The following is a 16477-nucleotide window of genomic DNA, read 5'->3' on the forward strand; positions in this document are numbered from 1 at the left end:
GTAAAAATGTGTCTTTGCAGAAATTTTGTATTTTGTATATATACTACCAAGTACATATTACTTGATTTTTTTTTGCAACACGTGTAGGTGTCAATCATGGAAATACTATTGTCTACTAGATTAAAACATGCTAGTCTTTCTCAATGTTTTTTTTTTTGCTAATTAAAAGTAGTGAATAAGATGTCGCTTAAAGAGTTCGAAAGCACGTGGATGTACGCACGTGTATCTTCGCTGTTCAACTGTCGCTGTTGTCAAGAACCTAACCAGCCTTGGCAAAAAAATAACTTCCATTATATTAACCAAATCGAAGCATAGCTTTTCTAAGATAGGAAAGGCAATCATTTTCTTGTTTTCAATATGCAGCTATCGTCTGAATTTTATTTACGTCACATAATATGGGTAAAATATTCCCACCATCAGTGGAGAACTGTAATATTTCCGGTATCTGTACATATTGATCTGACTCGAAAGGATGTTGCTATTTCTGACGCGTGATTGGGGCCGAGATGGTGACTTCCAATTCTGAGGTAATTGGTACCCCTCAGCCTTGGTCGAATTCTAGAAATTACGCTAACACAATATCGCTGAGGCTAAATTTTTAGTTTGTATAATTAATTAGCATTTATATACAAAATTTATAATGAAACTCATTTGACAAACCAAGCAATTCATAACTGTATCTCCATAAATTCGGATTAATATGTATCATTCCTTAAGTTTTCTTGTGAAAAAAAATTGTCCCAATTGAAAAAAGTATTTGCTCTTGTTGTATCACATGACAAAACAAATCAGATGTGACTTATTGTATTACTTAGAATATCCCATCAAACAAATCGCAAATCGTTGAATAGAGCATAGAATAAAAAGGCCCTCTTATTAGGTGTCTTAAGTTTTAAAAATCTAAAAAAGACAAACTGGGTTGCAAGTTCTCTTGATGCAAATTACATTTGTATTAAAATAATTTTTGTGAAAGTAATAGTTGGTAAGAAGATACAAGCCAATGAACATTTATTAGATCAATACTGTTGTGATATCAGTGAGCGGGACTAGGTCAAAACACAAAGGCTTAAAAAATAGTGCGCTCATTTTTTTTTATTTTTTTTGTTGTTTGTTTGTTTGCTTGTTTGTTTGGTTTTTTTGTTTTTGCCTTTTTCTGTACTGACTTTTGTCTTCATCTATTTCATTTCATCCAATGTAAAGTGTATATATCAAGTTATAAAACAAAAAAACTTGTTTTGAGTAAAAACAGAAGATTTATTAACTCAAAATAAAAGTACAATGCAGAAGTATTAATCGCTCGGGTTTTATTTTCTAAAATTTACTTAAAAAGACTGCAACCTTATAGGTTTTACGATTAATATTACAAAAGTAGCCGAGTTGTCCCTTTTCGCATCGTAGAAAAACTTCTCTAGCATTTTTAGGCACACAATCATGTGCTGTTTGATTTTTTGTTAATTTTGACTAGCCTGTACATTTTTGAGTCATCGTCAATCTCTATCATGTAGTCTATGCACTCAAAACATAAACCATGGAGTTTCACTTAATAACATATTTAAAGTATATTGAGGTCATTTGATGTATGATCCACACAAGGAAACAAATGCTATAATCAATCATTTTGCGACGGGTTTGTGCATTTAACTATGAACAAAATATTTCAAGTTTGTGGATTTTTTCCATTGATTGATATAATAGGTACGTATGATTAGAAGTTAAATGATTTGAGCTAAGTTTTTGTTTTGATTTTGGAAAATGGAAATTTTGAAATGTATCATTCTAGTTACATTTGGCTAAGCATTCAACAATTAATAACCGACGTTCAGTTAAATTCGTCTACAAATTATTCCTTTATTCAGGAAAAGAAAGGTGCAAATAGTCAGAAAACAGTTGATGATTGACTATTGCATTTACAAACTTGAATAGGTACAGCTGAAATTAATTTAGCTAACATCTTCCATAACAAATGTCACGAACAATATTCCCTTGTAATTCAAAGACAAATCAATACCGATTATTTCATATTCCTAAACTTCACCTATTACATCCAAATTCTCATTTATAAAAGGCTTTTGCATGTCGCAGAGATTGAGGTCTTCAGGGCAAAAAAAAACCTGAATGTTGATTCCAAAACTCTCAATTCACGCCGCAATGGAATAGGGAGGCTTAGCACGCTGTTAAACCTAGATTTAACCCATTATTTTGTGCCTGTACCAAATCAGGACCAGTGCGGTACCAGCTGCTCCGGTGGTGTAATGTTGCCAGATTTATTTTGGAGTTGATTATGAATCGGAATAGTTTTGGGTAAATTTGTTGTTACGCTCACTCAAATATAGTCCTTCCAGTCACGTCATAACGGGGAATTAAAGCTATCGAAAACGACTCTCTCAGTAACGTCTTTTCCATAATTATGTACTGGATTCCTAAACTCTACAATAATCTATACAAACAACGCTGCATAGCTGGATCTGCAAAATGTACCACAAAACTTCTTTCAAAATTTATCTTTCTAATACTCACAGCTATCAAAGAGGGTCTCCAGTCCTTCAGCGACACTTGTTACTCCCGTTGTTGTATAAATTAAAAATGAATCCTGAAAAATTCGAATATTTGTTTGGAAACCCTCAGTTCAAGATTATTATCAGAATACAATAGCATTAAAGCCTATGATTTTTCAACTTTTTTTTTTATTTTTCCCCATACTCAATTAAACTTCCGCCTAAAACATTGTTGTTAATAAAAAAAAAGACAGTACGATTCAAATATGAAGTTCTTGCTAGAGATTCCTTATACTTCAAAATATACCGAAGAAGATGTTTTTTGATTAGGCTGGGATTGTTTATCGACAACATATTTGTCCAATGTGATTGGCGTATTTTCAACAAACGGTCGGCACTCCCATGGGAACAAATGCACTCCTCTACTTCCTGACCTATTCCGTCACCGATTCCGTCAATCTTATGATTCTGACTTTATACCTGATCTGATGAAAAAAAAAGAACACCAATAATATAGAACCATAATTCTCAGTTTCCGCAATATAAATGACATATTATCGTTGAATAATCCTAGCCTCGGGGGTGTGATAAATCGCATCTACCCCCAAAGAACTTGAGATAAAGGATACTACAGACACTGTAAAGTCAGTCAAATCTAGACCTACACTTAGAGGTCAATGAAAAAGGACAGCTATTGACCAAACTATACGACAAACTTGATTACTATTCATTCTGTATTGTCAATTTTCCTGTCATCTGTTGCAACATCCCTTCAGCATTTCGGTATGGAGTTTTCAAACACAAAGATATGCCAGAGCTTGCCGTAACTATACAGACCTTCTGTATCGCGCTAGACTTCTTACAATTAGGATCCTGGAAAACGATTTTGTTGGTACAAGATTGACGTCATCACTAGAGAAGTTTTCATGTCGTTATAACGAACTCGTGGATCGTTACGAAAACCACGAAACTGATTTATTCAACGCGTCACCGTTTTCCTTTGCTCTTTCGACTACTCTGGACTTCACTTTTTAAAAGCAATTCGGTGGAAATTTCTAGTTACATAACCTAGAGAAGCAGATAACGATTACCGTACCGGTGCACATGATCCATGCTCCCATTTTTAGTGGAATCCGAGTTGCTCGTTTACTTTTGTTACTTTGTATTTATTATTTTGGTTACTCTATGTTCTTTGTTGTGTGTGCCTGTTTTCTATGTCTGGTCTTTGTCCCTGGATTACATTCTTTTGATTTTCGCTAGAATCTTTGTTTTCTAGAAATCTCTTTCAAATACAAATGTTTAGCTGCTAAGCTTTCTAATGAGCGAAAGTAATGCATATCTACACTTATTCGCGTAATACGAAATTAAAGACGTTTTTTTATTGATGTGCGACTTCTTTATAAGCATATCGGAAATCCAATTTTATGTAATTGTGTAAAATTCTGACTATGAAAATCACTAGACGTCATCATGATAACCGCAGAATAATAATTTTTAATGGTACTCAACTGAAAATATCAAGGCAGTTTTACTGAAGCATAAATACTCTAGAGGTTTTGAAATTGAAAATAAAATGTCAATTTCTGAGATTAATTTCTGGTAGTATACATATTTTGTTCATTTTACTCCAAAGTCCTACATGTTACCGCAATTTCTGTGGTAGGGTTGGAAACATTTGGCTATTTGGTGATATCTATATATGCCAGATTACTTTGTTCTGTAGACAGATGAAGTAAGATGAATAAAAAACACAAAATTGGAATTTTGCCTCAACAATGCAGAGATAGTGCAAAATAAAAATGTGAAATGCTTCAGAAATTACTTTTTGTAGACAAATTGATTCATAACTGGGAGGTATAAGGATTATTGAATATCATATTTTAGTTGATCTGTTGGAGGTGCACGGGTGTCATCTCCGTCCACGTACTAACACGACTTATACTTTTTCAGCTTCTCTTTATCTTGGGTTACCTGCGACTGACTGGAAAACAGGTTATACTGTTTGTACTTTAGCAACAAAAACGCATATTGATGAAAGTGCAGACCTCTCAAATATAACTCAAATACTAAACACCCAAGCAAACAAACGACATGCCTGGACAGGAACAAGAGTCAAGTATTCTAAATGGACAGTATTTATTGGTAAGATCAAGTGCATTATTAATGTTGAATGAAAATGTTGATTTAAGTGTACTTTCAATTTAAAAAAAAATCGATAGACAATAGGAAATCTTTAATGTTGCATTCAAATGCAAGAACATAAACCGTCATGGTTAGTTTTGTAATTTGGTATTTACTTTCATCAATTTCATTTTTACAAATTTTCTTTATTTATACTATTTTCCACTGTGTGAGGTATATATGAAAATCCGAAGATGATACATACTTGTTAATTTTCTTAAAAACAAACACATTAATATTAATGTTTTTGAATGTCTATAATACTAAAGAAAAAATACACAAATAATCCTATATGTGTAGGTTGTACATCTAAGAAGTGGCAAAGAACAATATCAGCATCATTAGATGGATGTGTTTTATATTGTTCGGATAAATCGTTTTTTGCTTACGAGGTTTGTTTTATCTTTATTTAATGCACTTTATTTTAAGTACTTTAATTTTGCATTCATAAATTTGGTTCTGATTTTTGTTCTTTTTTGTAGTAACAAATACGTACATTTAGCCATTACATGTCAAGCATTGATGACGAATAAACATATTTAATTTCTCTTAACTGTGCCCATTGGAAAGACGATTTGTAGACAAACCTACATATAATTAAACAAAACATAGCAAAATGTTAAAAATGCTTTAACTTATGTTAGAAATTATTTAAATAAAGAAAGGATATGATCTGAATGTCTGTGAACAAAATATGAAGTAGTATATGGTTTCAGAATAAGGATTGCATTTGCTTGAATACAAAACCAACAGTGGATTACAGACTGAAAGACTGCAAACAAACTTGTAAAAATGATTCATCAGAGTTTGCATGTTCAGAAGGAGGATCTACAATGATTTTTGAATATGTCAAAAGTAGGTGTTGTTCATTGTTTTAGAAGATAAGTAAAAAAGACTTAAATGTGATAATGTCAAAAACAGTCTCTAACTTTGAATAAACTAAAGTGCTTAATTTGGTGTTGTTAAGGTCTTTCAAAGTCAAATATTCAAAGAACAAGAAGGGCACAAGTGTGTAGGATTGTTGGTCATTTTAGTGTCTAAATATCCTAGAATGTGTACGCTTACCATACAGTTACTTTTTTCGTCAAACAGATCTCTTATTTAATTTTTCAGTCGATAATCTGGTTCCTTCAACGAAATATATAGAAAAGGAATGCATTGCTAGGGACAGAGAAGATAAAAGCAAATATATAGTAAAGGATTGCAATGATAAACTGGGCTATGTCTGCACATCCACAGAAAGTATGTTTCTTAGTCAGATGATAAATTAATTTTTATAGATTGCATTTATGTGTTACCAACACATGTCATTTTTTTCACATTTGAAAAAATACATCACTTAATTTGTTAGTAAGGTAAAAAACCAGTATGATCAGATCTTTTTGTTATATCTTATTCACAAGTTTCATCAATGTCTGTTCAAGAACTTTGAAGTCTCCACGGTATGTGTTTCACCTTTTTAGCTGAAATTGGTCAAACGAACTGGTATGGCTATCAAAACGAATGTCGACAGAAAGGCTACCACATATTTCCAAGAAATCTGACCTATAGTCAACAAAGTAGCAAATTTTACTGGACATCGATATTTCGGACACACTTGACTATGGAAGGTATTAGTTATTATATTAGTTTTTATTTTTTTTTTCGATTTTTTTAAGATATTATTCATGTTGACAATCTGTGTCTTCTAGGCGGGATGGGAAGAATACCGATTAAATGTAAAAATGTAAACTTAACTCATACGTTATGTCAGAGCTTGCCGAAACTACGCATACTTTTTGTATCGCGCTAAAACTCTCACAAATAGGCTTCTGGAACAGGGTTATGTTGCTACAAAATTGAAGTCATCACTACAGAAGTTTTATGGTCGTCATCATGAGCTCGTGGATCGTTATGATAGGAATACTAAGTTACTAAAGCATGTGACCAAAATCTCCTTAAAAAAGACATTACGAAACTAAGGATTCATTTCAGGATCAATTTTGATATAGACCTAATGTAGCCCTATTTTTATCTGTTGATGAAAATATACATACTCATTCTATGTATGTAAGCCGAAAACTGATGACTATAGTTTTGCCAAACCAATAAAGTAAAGTAAGATTCCCAAAATAATCACATTAAACCGTATTGAAGTGAAATATTCTTATATTTTATCCTAGTTTTTGGCAAGTGCGTATCAGTTTCTTTATTTTTTCCAAACTTTTAAAGGACGAGTATCCCTGGTAATAAACAGATGGAATTGTCGACACTAGTGTTACATAGTACATGACCCATTCTTTATCTGTATTGTTTTAATGATATTTAAAGAATGTTACACTATTTTGGAAAAACAAGGTGTGTTCCAGTTAACACTTGTAAATATCAAAAAACCATATTTTGTCGTATATAATATAGAGATTTTACTTAGCACCAATTTCTAATTTTCGTAATTTTCTGATTCGTAATAATACCGTTATTGTGTTTCGGAACTTTTGAAAAGCGGACAACGTATAAATGGATGTAAATAATGTAACAGCACCAAATCAGTTTGAACAAAATAACATGTTACCTAACAAATATATATAATTCAGAAAGCTTTTAACAAATAAAAACATAAGTTATTATCTAGAAATGTATTTGTTTGGTTTGATTTTAACAGTTGTCAATACACATAATGCCAATAAGCCTTCAACTGACGAATTACTATCATATCTTCAATATCATATCAACCTACAAAACATAAAAATACAGAGTAAGAATGTGAAATATTATGCCTTTTTCAGATCAATCTGTTGAATTTGGGGATTGCAAAGGCATTGTAATGACATCAAATGAATCATTTCAAGTAGAAAACTGTTCGACAAAGTTACCCTTCCTATGCAAAGAGGCATGTCGTCCGATGAAATCTAGAAACAATGGTGATAAAAACGAGTTTCCACGTTTCCTCACACTGCCAATCTCGGGTATGTTATCACACTCGATAACGAATTTGATATAGCTACAAATAAGAGGTTCTATTGGCCATTTTTCGTCAGCTAAATTATTACAAGCTCTAGCGTTAAAATAATTAAGCTCCGTATAATTTAAAGTGTTTTGTATTCCAATGCTGTCAAAAATGTCCTTTTACGAATGATCGGGAAAACCAACGTTAATATTAATGGAAGTAAAGTGATGCATTCAATTTATAAACAAAATAGATACAAAAAAACTCGTATTTAATGCAAATATTAACCCTTTCCTTATATGAATTTCACCCAAGACTGCAGCTTTTATGTAGTTACATGATCCTGGACAGAAAAATGATTGTTTATGACTTTTCAATTCAAAACCAAATTGAAACAAACAATTGCTATGCTATAATGAAAATAAATGATTCAAAAAGGAATATAGAAGAACCAAACATAATTCTTCATTACTGACTCAATCATACTGCTCACTTGTGATTTGAATTTCTTTTAGGATGCTTCAATTTTAATACTTGTAGTCCCTTTTTTTCATTTTCGTCTTTCAAAAGTCACGGGGCAAGGTTTATAAAATCAATAATTTAACTGAGAATGGCATCTTGATACAGTTTCTCAATTAAGTTCCAGTTGCACGAAGTGTCCCTTTGTATTATTAATTGATATCAATTAACAAAGTATGAACAGTTCATTCGAATGATTTGATACTTTTTTATAAATATGTTTATACACTGATCAACACTTACATGGGTCATTAACTGAGAAGTCGTAAAGTTTATCAACATGCTTGGCATCAAATGAATATTCAATGTTCTCTAATTCACAATAAATATTGTCTAGTATACTCCATGATCACTATATTAGTACAGTATATAACAAGTCGTAATGATAATTGTTTTCTCCCCGGGAACCGGGAACATAAATGATACAAGTCGTGTCTATCAAATCGGATTGAATATTAAATTAGCGGTATTTTCTTATATATACTGATGGAAAAATTAAACTTCTTCAGAATTTAATCATTTCAAGACTGAAAGTAAATGAATGACATCTTACAACTAACATAGTTTTAACAACAACAATAAAACCAACGAGACTTGACAATTGGTATATTTCCTCACAAGATCCATAGATCTATAATAAATCCTTAACTGAAAAAACAGCAAAGTTGTCCCGTTTTGTGTCGTAGAAAGGCTGTTCTAACTTTCACATGCCATGCGCTTGGTTACGTAGGATCAATTTCATATAGGACCTTTAGTTGTCAATTTTCAAAACTTCTATACTCACTGCCAAAGAGGGTCTGCAGTCCTACCACAACACTTGTTACTCCCGTAGTGGTACCAATTCAATGTGGATCCTGAAAAATTCGAAAGATCTTTTGGAAATAATTAGTTCAAGACTATTATCTGAATATAATAGCATTAAAACCTATGATTTTTCAACACTGTATACTTCTATTCCCAATACTCAGTTTAAATCCCGACTTAAAAACATCATACATCGTTGTTTTTCCAAAAAAGATGGTACACTTAGATACAAATATATAGTTCTTGTGAGAGATTCCTCATACATTGTAAGAAATAATTCCAAATCATCTTCCAAATATACAGAGGAAGATGTTTACAAAATGCTGGAATTTTTAATCGAAAAGATATTTGTCCCGTGTGGTGGACGTGTTTTTCAACAAACGGTCGGCATTCCAATTGGAACAAATTGTGCTCCTTTACTTGCTGACCTATTCTTTCACTCTTATGAGGCTGACTTTATACCTGATCTGATCAGAAAGAAAGACTATCGTTTGGCTAGATCCTTCAATCTCAGTTTCCGCTATATAGAAACTATATTTAAACAATGCTAATTTCGGTGATTTGATACATCGCATCTACCCAAAAGAACTTGAGATAAAGGATACTACAGACACTGTGAAGTCAGCCTCATATATTGACTTGCACTTTGAAATCGATAGTAAAACTTTATGACAAACGAGATGAATTTTTATTCAGAATTGTCATCTGTGGCAACATCCCTTCGGCACCTGCGTATGGAGTGTTCATATCAAAACTCATAAGTTATGCCAGAGCTTGCCGAAACTACGCAGATTTTTTGTATCACACTAGAATTCTAACAAATAGGCTTCTGGAACAGGATTATGTTGCTACAAGATTGAAGTCATCACTACAGAAGTTTTATGGTCGTCATAGTTTTCCTTTCCTCGTTTGTCTACCCCGGACTTGACTTTTTATGGGCAACTCGGCGGGTGTTTCTAGACAAACAGAGGACGCTTACCCTACCGGTGCACCTTGTCCTTGCTCCCAGTTTTTAATGGAGTCAGAGTTGCTCATTTTCTTTTGTTACTTTGTATGTATGATTTTAGTTACTTTGTGTGCTTTGTTGTATATGTCTGTTTCCATGTCGGGTCTTTGTCTCTGGATTACATTCTTTTGGTTACCGCTATAACCTTGGTTCCCTTGATTACCTTTTTTATCATACATTTCAAAAAGTAATCAAGGGATTCAAAATTCTAGCGGAATCAAAAGAATGTAATTCAGGGACATTTAAGGCCAGACATGATATACAGCATATTATTGAGGTCACATTGTGAGACGTATTCAAGAAGTCTATTTAATTTTACTTGAAACTTCATTTGATTGCCCGTCCTATAGTTGACATAAATTAACAAATAAATGTTATGCAAAACTCCAGGTCAGATTAGGTCAACCGGCTTTTCCCATGAAATCCATCTGTAATTTTCAATAAATATGAATGCCGGTGCATCTAGCCCATGCTCCCAGTTTTAGTGGAGTCTAAATTACTTTGGTGCTTTGCACTTTTTCATTATTTGTTTATGTTTTTTTTTTCGTTTTTTAGTAATAATATGTTCTTTGTTGTGTGTGTCTGTTTCCCATGCCTGGTTTTTGTTCCTGGATTGAATTCTTTTGATTTCCGCAAGAATCTTGGTTCCTTTGGTCACTCTTTCTCGTGATAACCATGGTGGATTTCAAAGAATGTCAAATTCCGTGAATTTCATGTGCAATGATTTTGCATGTGTCTGTATAAATGAGCTGTTCTTTAGTTCTATAGGTCCAAATCCTAGATTCTACATTCAGGTAGATATTACCATGTAAGCTAAAGATAACATTGTAGATAGTCTAGCTTGTTTAGTGGTCAAAAACGCTGGATCTTGTGCAAGCAATTATTCTTTCACAGCAGTACAAATTGAGTCCCGTCGCGGGAACGACCATTAAATAGCCTTCTAAATCTAACATATTTTGGAAGTTTTTATCCCCTTTTATGCTTTTAATTTTACTTCTATACATTATAAAATGCCTGATACGATGAAGCAGTATGCCACTTTATCTGTGTATAATGATGCTTCGTGGCCAGCTACAACCTGCCCTGTGGTACGAGGGTTGCCTCATCGTTCATTGAAGACCAATAAATGGCCTTGGGTTGATATTTTCATCCGGATAGGGTTGTTGTCTCTTTGACATATACACCATACCTACTCTCGTTATATCATATCATGGTAACAGAACAGACTTGAAAACATTGTCTTCTTTTGTTTTTTTTTATTGTAGTTGTGATTGCAGTAACCGTTTTAATTATAGTGTGTTTAATATCTGTGGTTATAGGGTAGGTACTTATTACATGTAGTTGTTTACAGCCTCCGAGGTCACAGTTTTTACACTCTTGTTAATTCAAAGTTCATATAATCAACAATGCGACACGAATCACTGTATGACACGATGATTTTGCTACATCCCATTCATCTTCGACATCATGTATTTATAACGATTTTGAAATAATTTTATCGTTTTCATGTTTTCCTTGTTTACAAATATTTCAATGACAATCATGTCATTTTGTCGATTGTAAGCCGCCATGTGCAAAGTTAATTTCACTAAATAAATGTATTCACGAAGACAATCGTCTTTCTAGATTGTTTTGTTAACTTTATTATACGGATTGAACTGTGTTTAATCTTAAAAGATTAAAAAATTAATCTGTCGTTCGTACCGTTGTTGATAAATATTTTTATTAGATGGATATTTTTATCATTTTACTCTATATAAACCATGTTTTACTAATTTTATGTATAATGAATCCATATCGTGGAAAGTTACTTTTGATTTCAATGTTTTTTTTTTATTTTATTTTTATTTTATTTTATATATGGTATTTACTATGTTCAATGCAATCATTTAAGGTGCGGGGTGTCACGATCTAAATTCAAGCAGCATTTGTACACAGAATTTTTACAAACACAGTCGATGCCTGAATCTCAATACGAGTATGTTTCTAACTATGATTTTCCTGACGATATACCAGAACATATGACCGATTCGGGATACGAGGCTCCAAATAATTCAGGATATTTAGAACCACTACGTAGGAACAATGGCGATTTGACCGGTTATATTGAACCAAATACATATTATAATAGTAGCATGTTTTGGCAGAAAGTCTTAGCCAGTGCCAAACAATCGGAGGTTCAGAAGTTTCTGAGGAAAAAAGGTTTGCAAACGTCTAAAAGGAACAAAAAAGTAAATGCTGATATAGAAGGAAATCTAGATATGAATAGCGGTTCGACCGATGCATGCTTGAATGAGATGATCCAATATTCGACCACGACAACATGTGAAGATGCAAACGACACCTATAAATCGCCATGTTCAATTGTAGAAACTGAAAGTTAAAGATTACAGAAGACAACTTTCGAAGATACCATAGACATCCATAAATTATCCTGTGTCATTGAGCAAACCTAAAGCAAAATATGGCAATTTAAAAGTTGAGAGAACGACAGTGTGATTTAAACATTTTATAATTTCAATTCGTTTATTGTAAATATAATGTAAGCACATTGTTTTAACAATGATTTTTTCTTTGGTATTATTATAATTATTTTGAAACCGAATAACAAATAAATTTCATATAAATAGAGGTGCCATATTTTATCTATTCATATGATTTTGAGACATTGAATCATTGTTTTATTCTTGTATTCATGGACAGACCATGATTTGTTCTATTCTCACCATCTGAGACGAATCTTACAGGGCTAACAACCTACAGGTTGGTGTGTCTCCAAAATAACCACGTTATCATTACTCCAAACGATTTGATAACCAATACCATTTATACCGCGAGTTTCGCGTCAAGGCAATGACTTCCAAAAAGAAGTTTTTTGTATGTTTAAGACGATGTCGAATCTATGAAATCATGCTGTAGCGAGACGACCAAGGTTCTTCAAGACTTAATTACACACATTTACATTTAAATTGTAATTAAATTCATTCGACTAATAAACTTATTGTTTTAGAACCTTTATAAGTAAATCTGGATATAGGAGATAACGGTTTTGTCGTCGTTGTAGATGTAGATTTTACGATGACAGATTGACTGCATGGCTCTGCTTACCCAATCTACAAGCGTTAGATTTACGATCGACTGCTACAAATATACACATAACGATACGATTTTCTCCGATTAAATGCAACTATCAAATACATATATGTGAAAATAATAGCAAAATGATGTTAACAATATTAAACACATGTTTTATCTTCTCAACGAGATGACATTATATTATTGAAAAATCCATAGATAAGAACGGAGTTGGAACGGTACACAGGTAGTGACAACATCGATTTTTTTCTTTTTGTTTCTTATGCAATATAAATTAACACTTTGATTTTGAACATGCAATGAGTCTAGCTACGTCATGACCCACATTACATCCATGTACGGACACAAAATGTTACATCAAATATAAACAGTCAATGTCTACGTTTCTGATCGGTTTGCTCTTCCTCAAGGGTAACGTTTAATTAAAACAATGCAGTCTGCAATATAATGTACTCATTATTTTTTTTAATTCAAAGTCCGTTTCATATAGATTCTAATTCTACATGCAGAAAAAATATAAGTTATATTAAGGAAGTAATCTATTAGGCAGGCCTTTGAACCTAGATGATGCAGATTTGTTTCCAAAATCCAGATTTTATGGAGCAATATTCTGTTTCTGAGAAAAGATTTACATAAGATTGATTTTCATAACAGCATCAGTATTTAATTACTGAATTTACTTTTTGCTGTTTTATATGGCATATTTGTATTGAAATATACTCGAAACAAATCATTGTGAAAGAGAGAGATTCAGTGCGCTATTATACCTGGATTAATCTATTATTTCCATCGGAAATAATTGTGCCAAGTCAGTACCATTACAGATAATGCGAACGCTTCAGTTTTTATCGAAATATTGCATTTTAATAAATAAGCATGTACTCGATTATGTTAATCTTCACTGTGTAAATTAGACCTACAATTTGTAGATGAACGTACATCTCACCAAATTTCAGTTGCCAAAAACATAACAAAACTAAAATCCGATTTATTTATTTCGCTGTCCTCCAATCTGTTGCCGAATCCAAACAAACCTTTCACAAATGTTAAAATAGACACAGGAGCGGCTTAACAAAAAAAGTCATTACTTCCAAGTAATTCCATTGAAAAAAATTGAAACAAGTACATAAGTAGCACGAATATATCCACGGGCTTTTCGTCGCCAAATTTGCATAATAAAACTATTCAACAGGGTGTCCATTCAAACACCAGGCGGCGGTTGGCACATGAAAAACTTTGTTTTATAAAACAATCCTAAAAACTTAAATATAATTTTACCAATTTAAGGATCATTGCAGTGAAATACAATCGATTAAGAGTATTTCATCATTGAACATGTTAGAACCTCTCAGTGAAGGAATTGGCTACCTATTTCGAATATCTCTTGTATACAATGTCTATTTGAATTGAGATCTTCCTTTTTAGTTGATGCTAATGCTGCTGATGAGATGTTACTCCTTTAAACTAGTGTAGAGCATATCAATATTTGTTCATTTACTTTTGTTACTTTGTATGTATGATTTCAGTCACTTTATGTTCTTTGTTGTGTATGTCTGTTTTCCATGTCTGGTCTTTGTCCATGGATTACATTCTTTTGATTACCGCTATAACTTTGGTTCCCTTGATTACTCTTGCAATATCAATTTGATTGGTGTTTGTTGTAATTCATTCCGTTTACATTCTTCAACGTCCTAAGATTGACTTACTGCTGCCGTTATCTGCTCTCATATATTATCAATGTATTTTTATTCATTGATTTTTGTTGTAGCATACTCCATTGTCCATCATTGCTATTGAAATTACGACAGAATGATATTGTGCGTAGTAATAAGTAGAAATATTAAATGAAGCGTATACTCTTAAAATAGTTCTCATTCTGAATTGAAAAATATAAAAGTTCCAAACAAAAGACCCAACATCACAATAACACATACATTTATATAATTTTAAGATTGTTCATCAATGTTGCACTCTTCTTACATGTAATGCAGTCAGAAAATAATGACAAATTACATAAAAGACACCGATCAATTGATTGTAGTTTAACGTCCGACCACAGAGTGTAATACATTTCAGGACCATTGCGTTTAATCAGTCGAATAGGTAGACATGATATTTTTAACGTCCGACCACAGAGTGTAATACATTTCAGGACCATTGCGTTTAATCAGTCGAACAGGTAGACATGATATGTTTAAGTCCAAGCAACTGAGGTGGATCTCACAGAAGTAATAGTAGTATGCAGGCACCCAAATGATATCATCTTAATACCAAGGTCAACTAGGAATAATTCTACATTATTTCCAACACGTGATTTGTGCCGGGATGGTGACTTCCAATTCTAAGGTAATTGGTACCCTTCAGCCTTGGTCGAATTCTAGAAATTACGCTAACACAATATCACTGAGGCTAAATTTTTAGTTTATATAATTAATTAGCATTTATACACGTAATTTATAACAAAACTCATTTGACAAACCAAGCAATTTATAACTGAATCTCCATAAATAAATCCGGATTAATATGTATCATTCCTTTAGTTTTCGTGTGAAAAAAAATTGTCCCAATTGAAAAAAGTATTTGCTCTTATCACATGACGAAACAAAGCAGATGTGACTTATTTTATTACTTAGAATATCCCATCAAACAAATCGCAAATCGTTGAATAGAGCATAGAATAAAAAGGTCCTCTCATTAGGTGCCTTAATTTTTTTTAAAAATCTAAAAAAGACAAACTGGGTTGCAAGTTCTCTTGATGCAAATTACATTTGTATTAAAATAATTTTTGTGAAAGTAATAGTTGGTAAGAAGATACAAACCAATGAACAGTTATCAGATCAATACTGTTGTGATATCAGTGAGCGGGACTACGTAAAAACATAAAGGCTTAAAAAAATAATGCGCCCCCTTTTTTTCTTTTGTTTGTTTGTTTGTTCGTTTGTTTGTTTTGTTTGTTTTTTTTTTTTTGGCCTTTTTCTGTACTGACTTTTGTTTCATTTCATTATTTTTCATCCAAAGTAAAGTGTATATATCAACTTGTAAAACTAAAAAACTTGTTTTGAGTAAAAACAGAAGTTTTATTAACTCAAAATAAAACTACAATGTAGAAGTATTAATCGCTCGGGCTTTATTGTCTAAAATTCACTTAAAAAGACTGCAACCTTATAGGTTTTACAATTAATCTTACAAAAGTAGCCGAGTTGTCCCTCTTCGCATCGAAGAAAAACTTCTCTCGCATTTATATGCACACAATCATGTGCTGATTGGTTTTTTGTTAATTTTGACTAGCCTGTACATTTTTGAGTCATCTTCAATCTCTATCATGTAGTCTATGCTCTCAAATCATAAACCATGGAGTTTCACTTAATAACATATTTAAAGTATATTGAGGTCATTTTCTGTAATGTATTTAAGATATCTACACACGTATAAACTCTTGCTGAATTTCAT

General features: G+C 32.4%; 1 protein-coding gene across 1 annotated transcript; it reads left to right on the plus strand.

Annotated features, from left to right (window-relative positions):
- Positions 1-1587: 1587 nt before the first annotated feature.
- Positions 1588-12560, plus strand: LOC148619940 (uncharacterized). The gene is made up of 9 exons (XM_088580388.1): positions 1588-1695; positions 4446-4637; positions 4977-5068; positions 5393-5531; positions 5790-5918; positions 6140-6286; positions 7442-7621; positions 11197-11251; positions 11826-12560. The coding sequence occupies exons 1-9, from the start codon at positions 1644-1646 to the stop codon at positions 12313-12315; spliced, it is 1476 nt and encodes a 491-aa protein (XP_088436514.1). The 5' UTR covers positions 1588-1643; the 3' UTR covers positions 12316-12560.
- The last annotated feature ends 3917 nt before the right edge of the window (positions 12561-16477 follow it).

Source organism: Perna viridis, chromosome 4, assembly GCF_037379345.1.
Source record: "Perna viridis isolate PV_CMFRI_1.1 ecotype Kerala chromosome 4, ASM3737934v1, whole genome shotgun sequence".
Taxonomy (NCBI): Eukaryota; Metazoa; Mollusca; class Bivalvia; order Mytilida; family Mytilidae; genus Perna; species Perna viridis.